Below are 18,986 nucleotides of genomic sequence, written 5' to 3' on the forward strand. Positions count from 1 at the left end.
TCCTTCCCTTTCTTTCTTTTCCTCTTTCTTTTCTCTCTTCTCTATACAAAGTCAGCAACTCGACTTCACCAGCAGTCGAGTTTGAGACGCAGAAGTTGGAGATGGCTGGGAAGAGGAGACAGAGCTCCCAGGGCCAAGTCCTGCCCCAGGTCACTGCTCCTCGGCAGGGCTGGATGGGAGGGACAGAGGAAGTGTGACCTTCTTCCCTCATGTGACAGGAGAGGGGAAAACCAGCCTGTGGCTTTTAGCATTCCTACACTGTTCAGCGTAAATTGCATGTCTGCAGGGTGCTTGGAAAAGGGGCCTAAAGGCCCAGGGATTGTGCACAATTTTTGCATTTTGTAGGCTCCAAAAACAGCCCTGGGACAAACCCAGTCACTACTCAGGGTCTCTTGAGGTGAGGTCCTGGAGAAAGGGGCTCATGATCTGATCTTCTCATATTTTGCAGTTGTGCAAGGTCTGAATGAATCCAGCTATAGAGAATCCTAGTTCTGGAGCTCAATTTCTTATCAACATTTCACAACTCAGAGAGAGGGAAACAAAGATCTTTAAAAGAGACTGGCAGAATATGGTACCCATAAATCCAAGCTGGACAACAGTGTGTGGAGATTCTTCCTGTCATGTCTCTGTTCAGGTAAGAATTAGTTAACTAATATTGAAACTACTTCTGGAGTTAGGCTTTTTAGATGATGCTGATGCCTTGTTTCTCTCCCAGAAACCTCCTCATCCAATTTCAACCACACCTGACAGCAGTAAACATCCCCAAAGCACTCTGCTTTGGCAAAATTCATGGAAACCTGGGAGTCAAGAACAAAGTACTCTTGGTGCCTCTGCATGGAGAAAGGCTGGGGCAAGGATTGACTCACCATTCCTGACTGTGATCAGGAAATCAGGAGTGCTGGATCAGGAAATCTCGGCCCCAGGAATCTCAGCCCTCAGGAATCCCATCTCTGCTGCTGCCATGGTTTGTTTCCTCCCCTTGCAGGCAGACTGGAATCCAGGTGTTTCTCAGTTCAGTGGCCTGAACTGAGAGGGAAGCAGCCTTGTTTACAGCTCACTCCTCCATGCAGATGTCTTACTGGCCACCGGGAAAAAATGCTAATGACAACATTTTAATTCTCCTGGGTTTAAACTGGCATTGAACAAGCCTGAATAAATTTAGTTTTATAATTTCAGATCACAATCACAGTATTGAAAAAAAATTTAGTTGTTAGATTTTTGTCTCAACTCTATCAGCAAAACAAAGCCTTCAGTAAGGTAGGTTCTGCTATATTTTGGATGCAGTGCTACTGAGCAGATGGTATTTATTGACAAACCTGCTGCTAAACTGTTTGCATTCCCAGGGCTCTAGGTACAGTCAGCCTGCAGCATATTCACTACTCATTGCTAAAATACTCATTTCCCTGGAAAACCATCTGTGTCACTCAGTCATGGCAGAAGCCCAGAACCATCCATTCCCTCCACTGCCACCATCCCAAAGCACTATTTATATTTATCCAGGCCTGGACCACGTTTCCTGTCTGAAGCCTTCATTACTTGCCCTATAGTAAACAGAGGGCAGAAAAATGAGTGAGATGTGAATTGTACATATAATTTCCACTTTTCTTCTTTCCTAAAATGAACTAAAGGTGCAGGAGAGTGACCAAAAGCAAGGTTTGTTGCATTGGTCTGGGCAGATATCAGGGCCTGAAGGACAGCTTCTTCTTCCAAGTAACAAGGGACAGGACAAGAGGAAATAGCCTGAAATTGTGCCAGGGGAGGTTTAGGTTTGATACTAGGAAAAATTCCTTCACCAAAAGGGTTGTCAAGCATCGGAACAGGTTGCCCAGGGCAGTGGTGGAGGCACTATTCCTGAAGTTACTTAAAAGCTGCATAGATGTGGCACTTGAAGGCATGGTTTAGTGGTGGCTGTGGCAATACTGGGTTAATGCCTGGACTTAATGATCTTAAAGGTCATTTCCAACCCAAATGATTCTGTGATTCTACCTGCAGGTATGGAGGGGGTGCACAGGATGGTCTGAACCCAGAGCAAGTCAATGCACCGACTGAAGAGGGACATTTGAACTCAGATTTGGGCCTGACCAGCACATCGATTAGAGCCACGGCTATGGGAAACAACTCAGGCACTTCTTTGTGGAATTGAGACTTTCTGAAACAGAACAAAATAAGTGAGTGCCTACTGGGGGAGGAGGTAGTACAGAAGAGCTGCTGTGCTCCAGCTCACACCCTCCTTTATTGCAAAAGAGCTTCCCTGTTTAGACAGGCCCAAAGAGACGTAGACATTTGTAATGTGTATTTAATCTTTCCATCTCTTCTTTTCTTACTGTTTTGATGTTCCCTCAGGCTTTGAAGATTCAAGATCACTTTTTTCCCAGAAACTACAAGCCTTAAAACAAAAATAAAGCAGCTGGAAATTGCCTGCTGCCAGTCAGACTAAAGAGGTTGTAACTTTTCTCAGCACAGGAAATGTTCAATAATTTAATATCAGTGACCATGTATTAATGCATTTATGCCCTTAGGTCTGTAGAAATCCTTCATTCACAACATTACACACCCCAGTTCATAGGACCACTAATATTTGCTCAGTGTTATTGTGCTTTTCAATGGTATCAAAAGAGACATCTCTGCTGCTGACCCTGCTTGCCTTTGTTGTTGTTCTCTTTACACTTTATTGAGTCTGGCTGGAATGGAGTTCATCTTCCTCACAGCAGCCCTCATAGGGTTGTGCTGTATGCTAGTATTTAATTTTATTTTTCCCCATCCCTCCAGCTGAGGAGGGGGAGTGATACAGAAGCTTGGTGGGCAACTGGTGTCCAGCCAATGTAACCACCACAGCCCATTTTGCACCCAAGACAAGGGTAGATTTGTAGAAAGTAGTAGTTACAGCAGGTAATAAATTACAAGCTTCTGTATGGGTCGTGGAGTCTGTTGGCAGCTTCCCTATTGTTGTTTCCCTAGAACAGGCTCCACCCCACTGCACAGGTATCCTGGAACAGATCATGGAGTGGCCAGGAGGCAGAGAATTTGAAGCATTGCCTGAGGAAGCAGATTGTGCCCAAGAGGCACTACCATGGAATGAGTTATCAGAAGATGGAAAATGTGATGCTTTATTTACTGATGGAACCTGTCATGTTGTAGGAAACCTTTAGGAGTGGAAAGCTGCTGTGTGGAGTCCCACACCATTGAAGCCACTGAAGGAGAAGGTAAGTCAAGTCAATTTGCAGAACTGAAAGCCACCCAACTGAGTCCTTGAGACTGCTGAGTGAGAAAAGTGGCCATGCTCTACACTGACTCTTGGGTGTAAGAAACACACTCTACAACATACAAATATTACAAAAAGACAAAAGTTTTCTGTACTAGTGAAACACATAGTACTGTGAATGTAAGTGTTTCTTGCTTTATTACTTTTATATGTGTACTGCAATAGCAGACAGGTTGGTGTGTGGCAGTCTACCCACATATTTATGGAGTATTTCACTTTAGGGATAATGTAAGCAATACAGTTTTAATCAGCACCCTAAAATACGAGTTGACTGTCAGAAGCTGCTAGATTTTTGTTTATAACACTCATATTCAACTGCCTCCTTTTTACTCTCCTTACTTTTTGTATTTTTACCTCAAAGTAAAAATAACCATCGCTGTGTTCTATCTTCTGTTTGTAGGAGTGTTCACACTTATATTAGTGTACTATAAATGCAGAAGTTAAAAAAATACTCTGTGGAATGGCCAGGGAAGAGTGTTTGCTCTGACTGAGTAGTAGTGATGCTGCATTTTTTTGTTTTGTCACAGTGCTGGCTCTGGCTGGGATGGATTTCCCTCATCGCAAACCTCACAAGGTTGTGCTGGGTATCAGTAGCTGGAAAGGTTTTGAGAAAAATTTCTTCACCAAAAGGGTTATCAGGCATTAAACAGGGTTTTGAGAGCCCACCAGTGGTTTGGCTACATGTGAGTAGTGCTCCACAGCACCCAGGCTGCTGCTCAGGCTCTTCTCCCAAGCAACAGGACAAGAGCAATTGGCCTCCAGCTGTGCCAGGGGAAGTTTAGATTGGATATTATGAAAAACTTCTTCACCAAAAGGGTTGTAAAGCCCAGGAACAAGCTCCTGGAGGGATTAATAGACATGTAAATGCCGCACCACTTGGTGACAGGTCTCAGTGGTGGGTTTAGGGTCAATGAGCTCAGAAGCATTTTCCAACATAAATGCCTCTACAGTCCCTTGAAACCGGCTCAGCATGGGAAGTTGGGCTCTTTTTTTATTTTACTTTTTTTTCCAGACGTGTCTTCTGAAAGTAAAGTCCTCAAGATAAAACTCATCACCGCAAAAACGAGTGTAACCGCGTCCAGCAGAAGGTGTCCTGCCCGTGTCAGGGCACGGAACCGGACTGTCCCTGAGGTCCCTTCCAGCCCAAACCGCGGTGATCTGTGAGGAAAATCTCACCTCGATCGTTCCTCCCTCGGCCACCCCCGCCCAGCTCGGCCCCGCTGCTCCGCCGGTGCTTCTCCCACCGCCACATCGCCGTGACGGCTCGGCAGGTTTTATTTTTTTTATTCACACCCACCCACGGAACAAAGAGCCGGCGGGCAATTCCCTGAAAGGAGACTGTAGGGAGTGGGCTCTTCTCCCGGGCAGATAGCGACAGAACGAGAGATCATAATCTGGAGCTGCTCCAGGGGAGGTTTGGGTGGGACACCAGGAGAAATTTCTTCACAGAAAAGGTGATTAGACATTGGAATGGGCTGCCCAGGCAGGCGGTGGAGTCACCGATTCTAAGAAAACACTCAGTGCCATGGTGCGGTTAGGATGGTGGTATTCGGTCACAGGTTGGAATCAATGATCGCAGAGGTCTTTTCCACACAAGTTGATTCTGTGACTCTGCGGTGCTGAGGGCGGTGAGGGCACGGAGCGCCTCGGCCGCGCCGCCCGCGGACACCTGAGGCGCGCTGTGAGGGCCGGCCCCGGCTCCTGCCCGCTCCCGCTCCTCTCCCGGCCCCGCTCCGATCCCGATCCCGGCCTCGCTCCCGCTCCTCTCCCGGCCCCGTTCCGCTCCCGGTCCCGCTCCGCTCCCCTCCCGGCTCCGGTCGGCCCCGGCTCCGCTCGGCAGCGGCGGGGCGGGAGCGGGGCGGGCGCGCGGTCACCTGACGCCGCGGCCGCCGCCATTTTGTCTGTGAGCGTAATGTGAAAGGGAAAGCCGGGGCGCACCCGCGGGCGGAGGCGGCAGCGCCGAGCGGGGCCGGGAGCCGAGCGATCACCGCTCCGCGGAGCAGCGCCAAGAGCCCCCGCGGCGGCGGCCGGCAGGAGCCGCTGAGGCGGAGCCGGGCGAGCGCTCCCGCCGGAGGGAGCCGCCGGCGCCCTTCCCCCGGGAAGCTGCGCTCGCCCCCGGCCGCGGGGGAGCCGCCGCCCCGGCCTTGCGGGGGGACCGCGGCGATGATGTCGGGGCAGTCCATCACCGACCGCATCACGGCGGCGCAGCACAGCGTGACCGGCTCGGCCGTCGCCAAGGCTGTGTGCAAGGCGACCACCCACGAGGTGATGGGCCCCAAGAAGAAGCACCTGGACTGTGAGTAGGACCTGGCGGCGGGACCGGGACCGGGGCCGGGTGGGCCCGGGGCTGGAGCTCAGGCTCGGGGCAGCGCTTCAGCCGGGCCCCGGGCAGGGCGGGGGACAGGGGAGAGCCGGCCGCCGGCACCTGGGGGGGGGGTGTCGTATAAACTTGGGCGGACCTGGCTGGTGTGAGCTCCAGAACTTATTTTCCACGTGGAGGGAGCGAGGTTTGTAACACCCTGTCGGGCCCGGGGAGCGAAAATATTCCAGCCTCATGAGGTGTTCCCGGTGAGAGCTGCTTAGCTCCTGTGCTCTGGATACCGTGGTGCTTATTAATCCGGCACCTGGGGGAAAGGTGTGTTTGCTGTTGCAAGCCAGAATTTAATTTTTTAAAGCACTGTTTCGTCCTTCCGTGCATCTCGTGGACTACAGCCGTTTAAATATTTCGAACATTTCCTAAAATACCATAGTTTTCTGTCTTACGTCTCGAGAAACGAGGTAAAGGATTAAAAACGAGCTAAAGGGAAGGGCGTAGGTTATCAGTGCGTTTCTTCTGGATGAGAGTATATTGCCGCTAATGCGTTTAGACTTAGTATGTTAAAACCTCCTTTTCTGTACCAAAAGATGCAGAGAATTACCCCTGAAATCTACAGAAATCAGTGGTGTTGCCTCGTTTCAGGTTTTAGTAATAAAGTAGCAATTGGAGTTCGTCTGACTGCTCAGAAGTGCACAAACCTTGTGGGTTCTGTAGTATACCCGCTCTCCAGGTCGTGAAAGGAAAATAACTGTGTGTGTGTTTCCATTAAAGAGAGGAAAAGGCTTGAAGCCTTTTGCTGGTTTCTTCAAAGGCAGGCTGGTAGTTTTGCAGGATTCAAGTTGATGGTACTAAAGGGCTGCTGGTTCAGGCTCTCTGCAGAAGCGTTCTGGGTTATATTGTTGGAGGATGGTTGGGATGTGTGACCCTGTGACACTGATCTGCTCATGCTGGCCCGTGTGAGAGCTTTCGGCGTGGATCAAACAGTTAAAACCAGCCAAATCTATATTTCATTTGTTATTGATCTGAATGGGTGCCATCCAAACTACAATAGTGAACATTGCAGCTATTGTGTTGAAATTAAAAGCCTTAAAACTGGGCAACTGACAATTTGGTTTTTTAAAGATGCCTTTTAAAAGTTACCTTATTTCTTCTGGTCTTGTGTTCTGCCTGTGGTACAAGTTAAATGAGGTAACCTTTGAGTCCAGAAATGGCAACACAACAGGAAGCCAGAACGTGGTGACAGTTTGCTCAATAGTTTGAAAACTTCTGAATCCTAAAAGAGGTAGTGTGTTGTTTGAGAATATTATTGAAATAATGTCATCTGCTCTAAGTCACCCTTACAAAAGAAAATGGAAACACGGAACAATTCTTAACTTGAGAATAAAGCTGAGCTTGCCATTTGACTAACAAGTTCCTTTTGATCCTGAGCTGTTTAGGGCTGTCAGTCAGCCTCCTGAAGGTTCCCTTCTGTGCCAGATGAGTTCTGTGTTCTGTGTTATTTATTTGCTTAGACTTTGGCCTAAGACAGACAAAAATCTTGTTGCTGTCTCTTGGTATCTGAAACAGGAGAATGCTTTGGTGGGGTGGGGAAAAAAAAGATGGGAAATATGGTTAAAAAATCCCAATGAACATGCTCCTGTCCTCACTGAACACTGCTTTTCAAACATCTGGAAGCCTTTGAGTAGCACTTCTTATTTCTTCACTTGTACACAAGACTTACTTGTATTAAATGTGAGCAGGTGGATACAAAATACTGTAATATCTGGAAAACAAATCATACGGTATTTTTTTTCCAAGATACAGTGCAAGTACTTCCTAATTTAAGTACAGTATGGAGGAAAACATAGCTTGGATTTAATGTAAAGCTCTGGTAGTTGTACTCTGGTCACTATGGGTGTGTGTCATTCAGAATGCTGCACCATCTGGTATTATTTGTAATTGCTGCTCAGGAAAAAGCTTTACCAGGAACAATTTTTTGAGAGTTGTTGCAGTTGTATCAGGGATTGTGGAGGAGTATCAGTTTGTGCCCTCTGTTCAGATGAATTCTTAAAATCCTCTTATTGCAAATTTCCTCAGCAAGAAAAGCTGTGGTATTACAATATAGGTTTTTACAGAAAGGTGTTACATAGGCGGTGTCTGAACTAGAATTTGAAGAGTCTTGTGGTTTGTCTAACTGCTAACAGCTGAGTAGTATAGTCATATTTTACTTTAAGAGTGAAAAAACACCCACAAAAAAACCCACCCCAAAAATCTAAACAATGTCAATGGCCATACTTGGAGATTTACCTTTTAAAGTAGGTCATGGTGTCCTAAATAAATCAGCAGATCTATTTCTGTAGTATTTTGTAATGTTTTTGGATAATATAAAATGTTATATAGAGGCTGATCATTCCTCTTGTGGAGCACCTGGAGGTCTTGTCTCTCCTTTCCTGCTGTGCATTCTGTCCCTCCCTCAGCTTCTGCTTTGCAGCAGAGTGGGGCTTTTGGGGGCAAACCTCCTCTTGTCTAACTACTGAAGAGTCACAAGAAAAAAAAAATAAATTAAAGCTACAGCCAAGCTGGTAACTGGCAGAGTAGACTTCTGTATAGACGAAAACTTGGAAAAAACAAACTCCTAAATTAATGGCAGCTTAAACTTTTAAATTAACACAGTAATGAAAAAACAGCTTCTGTTGAACTTGTATACAGCCCACTTCAGAAGCACCGGGGAGGGAGAAGGTAGTTAATGTTGCTAATCAAAACTTAAAACTCCCATATGTACACAAGCTTGGGAAACCTTCTTAGAAGTGGTAATTCTGGCACTGTAATTCTGGTATTGCCCATTCTTTCTTCTGGCAACCAGAGCTTTTGACTGTCAAGTGATGCAGTGTGGTTCTTGCAGAGATGTGTAGGCTGTGATCCAGGAAAAAGGTGTTCTCTTGAACTCTTTACACAGACCAGTGACTGTCATTCATTTGGAGTTCTTCAGCAGTTTGTGAAGTTTTTCAGTATAATAATTGAGGAAACTTAACTTGAGCAAAAAAATAGTTAATATTGTTGGGCTCTATAAGTGGGCATTGTATATAGCTTTTTAAAAAAATATTGTTGGCTCTTTGTCCTGTATCCTTGTTTAGTGGGGGAGTGGGACAGAATAGCTGAATTGCTTTGCTTGTGGTAAAGTAACTCAAAATTCAGATTTAGCTGTTACTATATAACTGAAATTTAAAGATTGCTCTCAAAAGTGTACTATGAGCAAACATGGGCATAACAACGTTTGTAACAGTTGAGTGCCATCTTTTAAGTCTTCCAGCAGAGTTTTTTTGGTCCCTGGCTACATTGAAGAAGTTGGCTGAAGTGGCTCTGGTGTTTCACATTTTTGTAATGTGCCATCTCTGATGCAACCTTTTAGAAGAAAATATATTTTTTTTTAATACTGCTGGGACTGAGGAAAATGGTCTTAATTCTTAGATCTGTCTTAGAGCAGTTTCAGTCTTGTGACAAAGTGGAAGAAATACGTGAATATTAAACTATTATGGTTGCCTTTATCTTATGTAGTTACAGCTCTCTTGAGAGAGATTCCTGACTCAAGAAAATTACGACTTTTCCTATTACTTAAAAGTTGAAAAGTATGTCAGTTTTTGTCAGTGCCTGGCTGAGAATTTTCCAAAAACCTGATATATGTACATTTTATTTTATTTTTATTATCTGGATTTATGCATGCTGTTCTCTGAAGAGATGTATAGTTTCATAGATGATGCGCCAGTATTTCAGGTGAGTTGTGGAAAAGAAATACTCAGTACTCTTCCAGGCAGTAAGATTTCCACAGCTCTTCCAAGTTGCTTGAAAAACCCTATGGTACTCTTCTGGTTTAAAGCGGTTTGATTTTTTAAAATTATTATTTATTTAATTTATTTTTGTTTTTCTTTCTTTCTTTTTTTTTCTTTCTTTTTTTTTTTTTTTCCTGTGTGATGTTAACATGTTTCTAAATTCCATTCTAGAAATAGCACCACAGTTTCAGTTGCAGTTGAAATGATTCCTCTGGGTAATTGGCAAAATGCTTGGAGTTGTGAAATGTTTATATAAGTACTGTGATAAGAAAATGAGCATCACTCACCCTGTGCATTTCATTTCAGTTTTTGCTGTCAACATCCATGTTAGTGTTGCCCAGCTGTCAGTCTCTCAGGTGCTTGTGTTCCTTTATAATTCCAGATGTATGAGGATAATAATAATAGCCTTTATCTTCTGTGCTGTAATAGATCCCTGCAGCTGTCTCTGTGTAAATACTCCTGTTGCAGACTTAGAAGGATCATATTAAAGAAATGGCACTGGCATTTCTTTTTATGTATCTCAATTGTAGAATTAAAATGTAATGCCAGCTTTATTTTTATTGCTAGTTGTAAAATAATAATTTTTAAAATCACCTCAAGTAGCCTTATTGAAGCCTTGAAGTACCTTATTTTTAAACTTGGGCTCCTGCAACACACTCTTAAGAAAGTCCAGTTTCGGCGTATAAAATGCACTGACTTTTTTGCTTAGTTTAATATTTTAGAGACATTTTGTTTGTCTAAGCATGTGTTCTTCAATACTGGTGACTGTGCTTGGTGTTATGTGCTTGGGTGTTGAAGGAAATTTAGGCCACGGCCTGAATTAGACTCCTGGTGGCCCTGCCTGTGTGAAGTATTTAATTTTGGTTGCCTTTTGAAATGGACAGACACGGATCTTACCCAGAGGTGCCCACACTTGAGAATAAAACAATAACAAATAGGGCAGAGCTCTGTCAGCTCCACTGGTACTGACTCTTGACAGGAGACATCTGCATGGCTTCTTGTGGAAGTCAACCTTGATTCTGGCATAAGCCAAAACTTGTTTTATGGATGTGGGGCTTAAGGAGAGTTCACCAGTTCGGGCAGTTATTTCAGCATTTTTGTGTGTTGCTAGTAAGTGAAAGTTTTCCTCCCAGCTTTCATGTTTTGTACATATCTGGAAACCTGTGACATCTGAATGAAATTAGTAGCATATTATAACTTGCATTTTATAGCTTTTTATCTTGATGAGATACAAAAATTCGTTACTCTGTTAAAATTCCTCTGGTTATTAAACTATTTTAAACATCAACCCTTAATCAAAGGACTTCTTAATAAACCAATCTTTAGTTAAGGCCCATCTGTAATACACTGTGCACTAGAAAGATACAAACTTGAGGTGCAATATTTCTGTGAAATACTTTGTCCTAAACTCTCAGTGTGTGAGCTCTGAGCTGACATTTAAAGTGCTTATGATGATGACACAGTGTGTCCTCTCCACACTGCTGCTGAGGCAGAGCAGTTGGCAGGTTCAGTGGTGCCAACACCTCGGATCTCAGTTGCTCCCCAGGCTCCTGCCCTTCTCCAGGTCCTCACCCAGACAAGCTGCACAAACAGCAATGGGCTCTGCTCACAGCCTCAGCTTCAATGGCAGGCCACAAAGGAAGCTTTTCAAACCAGATGTTTGTTTTACTGGCCTTGCCCAGTCCTTCGGGTTTACTTTGATCACACCTGAGCCAAACTTAGCACAGAGGGAATAAAAGTCTGATGTGCATGTCTTGAGGGGTTTAGGGTAGTCCTGGATTCAGTGCTCTGCTCTTTTCTCAGCAAGTACCTGCTTTAACCTTCTCAGGCAAGTGCTCTTCCCATGTGTCTGCTGGAGCCTCTTCGGGTTTTGCACTAAATCTCAGGCAGAGTCTTGAACCTCTCTGTCTCTGACCTCCCAAGTTTAATGTTCTACTGTTGGGTTTATTGTCAGTCCAGGACACAAAGAGCTTTTTCATACAAAAGCCTGAGACCTACCCTGATCCATCCCAAAATACTCAGTAGGCTTGTGACAGGTTTTTTTAAGCGAAGTGGAAGAGCGGATAGATGCAAATTCTTGCTCCTAATTCTTACAGAAAAGAGTTGTATTTTACAGATTTGTAGCATCTCATTTGCCATCGTGTGTGAGTACTCAGGCCTGGGTTGGAGTGGCAGGGTTGTGCTGCCTGTGGATCTCATGAGTTTGGGGTGTCTTAGCTTTTCCTTGCTTCTCAGATTTTCATTTTTTTTGGTTAGATGGAGTGGTCTCAGGCATTGAGCATCCAGAAGGTTGCTCACACTGGCTTCCAGAGACCAATTTAGGCTCCATTTTAATGAAGAGGTTATTTATTGATGAGATATTTGGACTCTGTAAAATTATTGAAATGCCTTTGAAGTTCATGCTTGGAGTGTTTCAGTAAAGCGTAGAGAATCTGAGCAAGGAGAGTAAAGGAACTCAATTTTTTCTTAAAGAAAAAATGCTTCCAGTGTGGATTCTCAGTGTAAAAACCACAAAATAACATGTTGATCCTCCAACCATTTAAGTCATTGTAATGCTTTGGGTTTTTTTTCCTTTAATTTAGATCTAATACAGTGCACAAATGAAATGAATGTGAATATTCCACAGTTGGCAGATACACTCTTTGAGAGAACTGCAAACAGTAGCTGGGTTGTAGTGTTCAAAGCTCTAATTACAACACACCACCTCATGATGTATGGAAATGAGGTAAGACATGATTTGTTCTGTTAAAGCCTACGTGACAGCTTTTAAAAAATTGTCTCAATCTTTAAAGCTTTAGATATGTACTTCAGTTTTTCAGAGATTTTGTTTTTCCTCTGATGGCTCTAAAGTATTTGTCCAGAGAGGGAAAAAAATATTCCTTCGTTATTTCATTATGAAAATATATCAGCATTTACAATTTACCTACAGGTATCTAGGTTGGTCTGGGAGGGAATAATGAGTGACCTTTCTAGAATAAAGGCTTGGAAAACTTCTGGTGAGCTTTACTTCATTAGGATAGTGCTTATCAGTAAGAGCACAGCAGAGGAGTCTTGTTAGCACTCCATAAATGCGCAGCTAACCTAATAACAGATAAGAAAGAACACTTGCTAAAGGGCAGAGGAATATGGTGACTAGAATATTTGATCTTGCAAGACATCATCTAATGGGTTTAGTCTTCATATGTTGTTGCTGCTAACATTCCTCTACTGCCTTTAATTCACTTAAATTATTTGATCACAATTTATTAAAAGCTTCCTAGTCAGTAATGTGGAGTTAGAAATGTGGCCTCTCTTGCACAAGCCTTACGTTAAAAGCTAAACTTTAACAGGTGACAGTCCTGAACCTTTGTGTGGTCATTGACCCAAGAAATGATTGTTGACCACTGGTAATGTTGAAGTGATGATTCTCAAAAGTGCTTTCCAGCCATTAAACTGCTGTGAAAACTCGGTGTTCCTCCTCTCTGCAAAGCTCTGAACTTGACTGAAATGACCTGTGAAACAGAGTATGCTCTTCACACTACAGCAGTTGAGCTATGTCAGACTTCAGGAGCTTGGATAATGCAGGCTTGGATAATTATTGTTTTCTGTTTTCCAGCTTGTCTCTTCTAAAGTACAAAGTTAACTAGGCAGCTTCCTCTAGGAATTACTATTTGTATTTTATTCATGAGCAGTGATGTCTCTTGGCTTAGTTTTAATTTATATTTTTGCCAAGTTGAGTTTTGGACTTCAGAGGCTTTGCTAATGAGTATTTTTAGGTTTTCCTTTAAATTTTTTCCCCTTTAACTAATTTATGTTGTAGATAGAGGTGACTAGAAACAGTGACAAAGTAAGTGTAGTTTGCTTGTAATATGCTTCTTCTATATTTTAACTCTCACAACAATTACAGTCTCAACTTTTTCTCCACCAACAGCGCTTTATCCAGTATCTCGCATCCCGGAACACTTTGTTCAACTTAAATAACTACCTGGACAAAAGTGCCATGCAGGGTAAGGATCTTTCACTGAAGGAAATAACTCTGCTCCTTTTTCTCTCTCCGATGGTGCGTGTGTCAGTGCACACTAGGAGCTAAATGACATTTAAATGGAAGAGTGCTTTGATTTTTATTGTGTGAGACACCAAAGAAAGTCCAGGCAAGAATGTAGACAGAGATAAAGTGAGATTCTGAGTTACCTAGGTGAGTGCTAGACATCTGTAATGTGTGTACCATTGCACACACAGCTGTTAACTTTACAAAGTGAGCTCTTGATGCTCATTAGAATAAACCTGATGAATCATCAGCACAATAATAATTTTTGTTGTTGCATTTTAAAGCCTCAGGAGTAAATATTTACTGTTAGGTTGCATGGAATGGTAACTAGAATGTGCTGTATAGATAGGGAGAACTTCTTCAAATCTGAGTCCTTTAATTACGTGCTAGTGGTAGAACATCTTTTTAGGTTTTTATGTGGGTTTTGAGGGATGGCAGATAAGTTACCAAACTCCTCAGCATTTTACTAGGAGTACATTTTTACTCTAATTTCAAGAACATCTTAACAAAAACTGTTTGGTGCTTGCCTAATATTTATGCTCAGTTCTTGTCTAATATTTTAATGTGTTCAGGTGTTCTCATAATTGGAACAAATCCTTTCCTAAACTTAGAAAGAAACTAACATCTCAAGATTCTGGAAGGTGCCTAGAAAGGACTTGTTATGCAAGCTGATGTGAAATAGGCTGGTAGGAGAACAGTTCTTCAAAAGAACTGAAAAGCTGTACCCTTTCAAAATGTCTAACTTCCAAATGCTTGACTTTTAGGCTATGATATGTCTACCTTCATTAGGAGATACAGCAGATACTTGAATGAAAAAGCACTTTCCTATAGACTTGTAGCAGTTGACTTCACCAAAATGAAAAGAGGGTAAGAGTACTACTGCTACTTCTGTTTGATCCTTCCTCTTGCCAGGGGGTGGGGCAGGGACGAGCACAGTTGTTCTTGAGCCACATAGAATGGTGTTCTTTGGCCCTTTGAGGCAAAACTTTGTTGTTGAAACAATACAATGTGTGCTGAGATCTCTGTATCTTATAAATGTGTGTCTTTTACTCTGTAGGATAGATGGAGTGATGAGAACTATGAATCCTGAAAAGCTTCTGAAAACCCTCCCAATCATACAGAACCAGCTGGATGCACTCCTTGATTTTGATGTAAGTACTTAAAGCTCAGTGTTAAGTAACACTCTCTCATTTTGAAGTGAGAGTTTCATTATTTTGTCAAATACTAATTTACTTTCTCATTGCTTTCTACACAGGCAAATCCAAATGAACTAACAAATGGTGTTATAAATGCTGCCTTTATGCTCCTCTTTAAAGATTCCATTAGACTTTTTGCAGCATACAATGAGGGGATTATTAATCTTTTAGGTATGTGAGAATTTTTTTAGCTTTTGAATTTTGTGAAAGATATTGAGAAAACTGAAGAACATGGACAATTTCTGACTGCAGTTTCTTAATAAATTGTCTCTGCTCTATTGCTGTTGAATGAAGCCTGTCTTAGTTCTAGTGACCAGGAGCATAGGCTTACACATCCACTGCTACCTGGAAGAATACATGTTGAAACAGAAAGTGAAATGAGAGAGTGATTGGTGAGACTGAAACAAAAATACCATGAAAATGCAATGAACCTTTGCAATTGGACTGTACAGGTTTGGTGAACTTTGTGGTGTTTCGAGTATTTACTATACTCACAGTATGGCTGAATTCTGTTTTCTTGTACTTTCTTTGAAACTTGACTAGTGCCTGAATCTGCCTGAGCTGATGAGATGAAATGCAGGGTTTTTTTAAAAGGGTGATAAGCTCTTAGCAAAGGCTTTTCATTACTATTTAAGCAAATTTCTCAATGAAACCATCAGTTTGTTCTGTTAATCCATTAGTTTTTACTCAGTGCCATATTTGTAAGTATACAGGGCAAAACCATAAAAAGTGAAGGATGTGATTGATGTTCTTTTTGGTAGGTCAGCTCAGTATATGTAGCCACTTCAGTATTAAAATGTATTGATACAGGGTCTAAAAAGGTGAATAAATACCAGGAATATTTTCAAATGATAAAATAATTGTCTCATTGCCAGCTAATAAGCTGACTTTTTGAAAATATTCATCATAATACCTAATTTGATAATTTGCACTGATTCACATCCATGTTTAATAATTTTTTGCATTATAGTCTAATACATTGAAACAGAAAAGTCCGTGGTTTTGTACTGATTGACTTCCTATAAAAGATTTCAGGTATTCCTGTAAGCTTGAAAATCTGAATAGCTTGGAGTTACTGCTGTCTGTTCTCTTACTGAAGCTTGTGTGAAATTAACTTCTATAATACTGTGTCACCTTTTTGCTGGGGAGGATGTTATCTCACAAGAGTTTTATTTGCATCCTCAGAAAGATACTTTGATATGAAGAAGAACCAGTGCAAAGAAGGCTTGGATATTTACAAAAAATTTCTAGCCAGAATGACCAAATTGTCAGAGTTCCTCAAAGTAGCAGAGGTAAATAAATTTATGTGGATGGAAAGGATATAATTTACCTGTCTGTATTGATACAGTATCAATATTCATAGAAACAACTTTAAACAGATTGTTTGCTTAACTTCACTCTACAAGGAAGTATTCTAGAAATCAGGTATTTTAAAGATTGTATATGCTTATTAACATGGGGTGGGCTTCTTGGGTATTCTTTTTATTAGCCAGATCACATAGTAAACTTTCTGAAGGATCGTGATAAATTTCATGAATGCTCCAGAATGTACAAATTTATTATTATAGTCTATTTAAAGATATTTTAGGGCTCTCCTTTACTGTAAGTGCTTAAAAATTGAGAACTAGTATCAGTAAACAATGTGGCTGTTTCTAATGCTTCCAGCAGGCTTTTCTGCATGGAAGTTAGGCTGGATGAAAGCTGAGTTTGCCTTGAGATGCAGTTTAAAGCATTTGTGATTTCTGAGATGTGTTCCTAGTGAAACTAGTACCAGTTCAGAAAATTATGAATATCCCTTTTATACATAACTTGTATGTAACATTCAGACACTGCTATTTTTTATTTTCATTACCACTGCATGTAGTAATGTACTTTTATTTCCTTCTTTTTTGTAAACCCAGCAAGTTGGAATTGATCAAGGTGACATTCCAGATCTTACTCAGGTCAGTGTACATTGCATATTGATTAACCCAATTATTTTGTTCTTTGTGTTTTTAAAGGTTGGTATGTATCCTAGTAATCATTCATCTCAAGACTGTATTCTCTTCTGTGTATTCATATGTGGGAAATACTTATAGTAGCTTCTCACATGGATTAAATATATTCAGTACTTTGCAGTTCTTAATGAGATTTGTTGATTGTTTAAAGCAATAAAACCCACAGAAAATATTTTTTAAGAACTTCTGGTTTTTATCACAGAGGATTGCTAGGCAGGTCAGCCAGAAGTATCTTGCCATACCTAGAGGAAAACCTTCTATTTTACTCTAACTTCATGTCTTCCAACACACTTAAAGATGACAGTGAGCTGGTTCAGTTGAAATCTTTTTCTGTCCCTTTAAGTCTGAAGAATAAATGTGATGTTTCTATATCAGCTCTTAATGCTGGCTTTGATTTTACTCAGTAGTATGAGGGACATGTGCAGTGCTGGAGAACTGAGTCCGAAAGGTGGAAAGCAGGGAAACACCTCCAGTGAGGATAAACTGGGCAGAAAGGAGGTGAGAAAATGGTTTGACCTGGTGAACAGGAAGCACTGATAGGCCACAGAGGCCAACAAGGTTATTCTGTGTGAGTCCCTTCAGTTATAGGGATGTTTTATTTCTCTCCTAGGGCCAATCCAACAGAGCAGAGTGTTTGTCATGATTTCTGTAGCACTGAGTAACCTGCAGGGTGCAATAAACAGCCTGGGGAGACTTGGGCACAAACTGCAGTGCCTTAGAGCTTGAGTGCTAGAGTACAATCAGTGAGAAACTAAAACTCTCTAGTGTGTAATGTTTGAACAGACACATCTAACCCTACACTAGCTTCTTGAAATTAAATTTCATGGGTTAATCATGAAGAATATATCTAAAGTGAAAATTTACCTAACCTTAATCAGTGTCTTTTTAATATGGAAATCAAACCTAAGCCACCAACTTCCATTGTCAGTGGTGTTCATTACTGCCTACAGTATGATTTCCATCTGAAATCATGCATGCTTCAAAGCACAAATCTCTAATGCTTGCTCCTAGCATTTAATATTAATCACTTCAAGAACTTGCCTGTGTGGTATAAAAGAAGTATGACTGAAACCACCAGGGTAAGAGCAGGTAATGATTGAAAACAGTAGTTTGAAGTTTTCTCTTGGTGTTTGATCTTAGCCTCATACTTTGTCTTTTGATTAGTACTGCAGTATTCAGCTGGGCTCTATTGTGCTAATCACATTATACTGAAGTCTGAAGTTATTTATACCTCACTGGGTTAGTGTGCACTTGTCCACTTAATTGGGTCATTATAAGGCCCTTGAAAGCAAGTGAGGGGTTTTTATTTACTGGGAATAGGGGTATCTAACTTCATTTTGCTGCTTTTTTAATCTGAAACTTTCAGTGAGAAAATAATCTACTCTGCCCACAACATTTTATTTCTAATAGTTCAGCTGTTTTGTTGTAAGTGCATTTATATGAGAAGAGCAGTTCTGAGCTTGTGGTAGGCCTCAGCATCCTGTGCATTTTGGCAATTTCAGTGCCACTATTAAGCATTCCACTTAGACAGAAAATTTCATGGCATTTAATATGAGCTGAGTAATTGTATATCCACTTAGTGCCACTTCAAAAGCATTTGCTGGAATTTCTTAATACTGCCACTTTTGCCTGTTTCTGTGAAGAAAATATTTTCCTTTGTAGGTGCCCTGTTTCACAGTGATGTTGCTTTCAGTTAATAGCTGTTCCTGTATTTCATGACGATAACTGGGTTGTTTCCCTCTGTATGGATGTTAGTCTGTCATGTGTTTTGGGGGCTGGGGCATGGAGGTGAATCATGAAATACAGCCTTTGTCAAGTCACTGGCTGGCTTAGCCCAGGTGTCATTTGTGACATAAAACTCCCCTGTTCACTCCAAGTCCGATGCTTTGTTGGGTATCTGCAGTAGTGACAAAGTTCAGAGGAGGTTACTGGATTGTTTGGTTTAGTTCTTGTGGTTGAGGTGGTTGTTCTCAGAGGGTTTTAGAAAAAGTATGTACAGAATATGCATTTCCATACAAATAAGTTAGAGTGGCTTTGAGAGGAAAGAAGGATGAGGAAAAGCTTTCTGGAATTAGGGCATGGTCTCCTGTTACTAAGATTATCTAAGTAGCTGTGTCATGCCTTTTGCAAGCTATTAAAGGTAAAAGTATGGGGAGGTTAGGTTGGATTGGGGTTTTTGTTTTGTTTTTTTGCTTGGTTTTTTTTTTTTTTTTTTTTTTTTTTTTTTTTTGTTTTGTTTTTTTTTTTGTTTTTTTTTTTTGGTTGGTTGGTTGGTTTTTTGTTTGGTTTGGTTTTTTTCTTGTCCCTGATACCTTTCCAAAAGGGTATTTCAGAATGTCCCCCTTGGGATTTAGCTGTCTGGGTCGAGTGCTGAATTTATT

At 41.6% G+C, this 18,986-nt stretch overlaps 1 protein-coding gene and 1 long non-coding RNA gene across 14 annotated transcripts in view; both read left to right on the forward strand.

Annotated features, from left to right (window-relative positions):
- The first annotated feature begins 272 nt into the window (after nt 1-272).
- LOC310917740 lies at nt 273-2,119 on the forward strand. The gene is made up of 3 exons (XR_014591477.1): nt 273-634; nt 716-964; nt 1,993-2,119. It is a non-coding gene; the product is annotated as an uncharacterized lncRNA (long non-coding RNA).
- An 878-nt stretch (nt 2,120-2,997) lies between these two features.
- LOC310917924 (phosphatidylinositol-binding clathrin assembly protein-like) overlaps nt 2,998-18,986 on the forward strand; it is a 30,126-nt gene continuing 14,137 nt past the window's right edge. For 3 of the 13 annotated variants that reach the window (XM_083876548.1, XM_083876549.1, XM_083876543.1), the window contains exons 1-8: nt 5,414-5,558; nt 11,968-12,110; nt 13,296-13,371; nt 14,177-14,279; nt 14,470-14,563; nt 14,668-14,779; nt 15,794-15,900; nt 16,510-16,551. In XM_083876548.1, the coding sequence (XP_083732674.1) occupies nt 5,426-5,558; nt 11,968-12,110; nt 13,296-13,371; nt 14,177-14,279; nt 14,470-14,563; nt 14,668-14,779; nt 15,794-15,900; nt 16,510-16,551 (810 nt within the window). In that variant the 5' untranslated portion in view covers nt 5,414-5,425. Of the gene's footprint in view, nt 3,204-4,557; nt 4,717-5,413; nt 5,559-5,809; nt 5,898-11,508; nt 11,530-11,967; nt 12,111-12,897; nt 13,212-13,295; nt 13,372-14,176; nt 14,280-14,469; nt 14,564-14,667; nt 14,780-15,793; nt 15,901-16,509; nt 16,552-18,986 lie in introns of those variants that run through there. The other 10 variants (XM_083876540.1, XM_083876545.1, XM_083876546.1 and 7 more) reach the window with 7 other exon arrangements.

The sequence above is a fragment of the Zosterops lateralis genome (genome assembly GCF_965231275.1).
Source record: "Zosterops lateralis genome assembly, chromosome: 21".
Classification (NCBI taxonomy): domain Eukaryota; kingdom Metazoa; phylum Chordata; class Aves; order Passeriformes; family Zosteropidae; genus Zosterops; species Zosterops lateralis.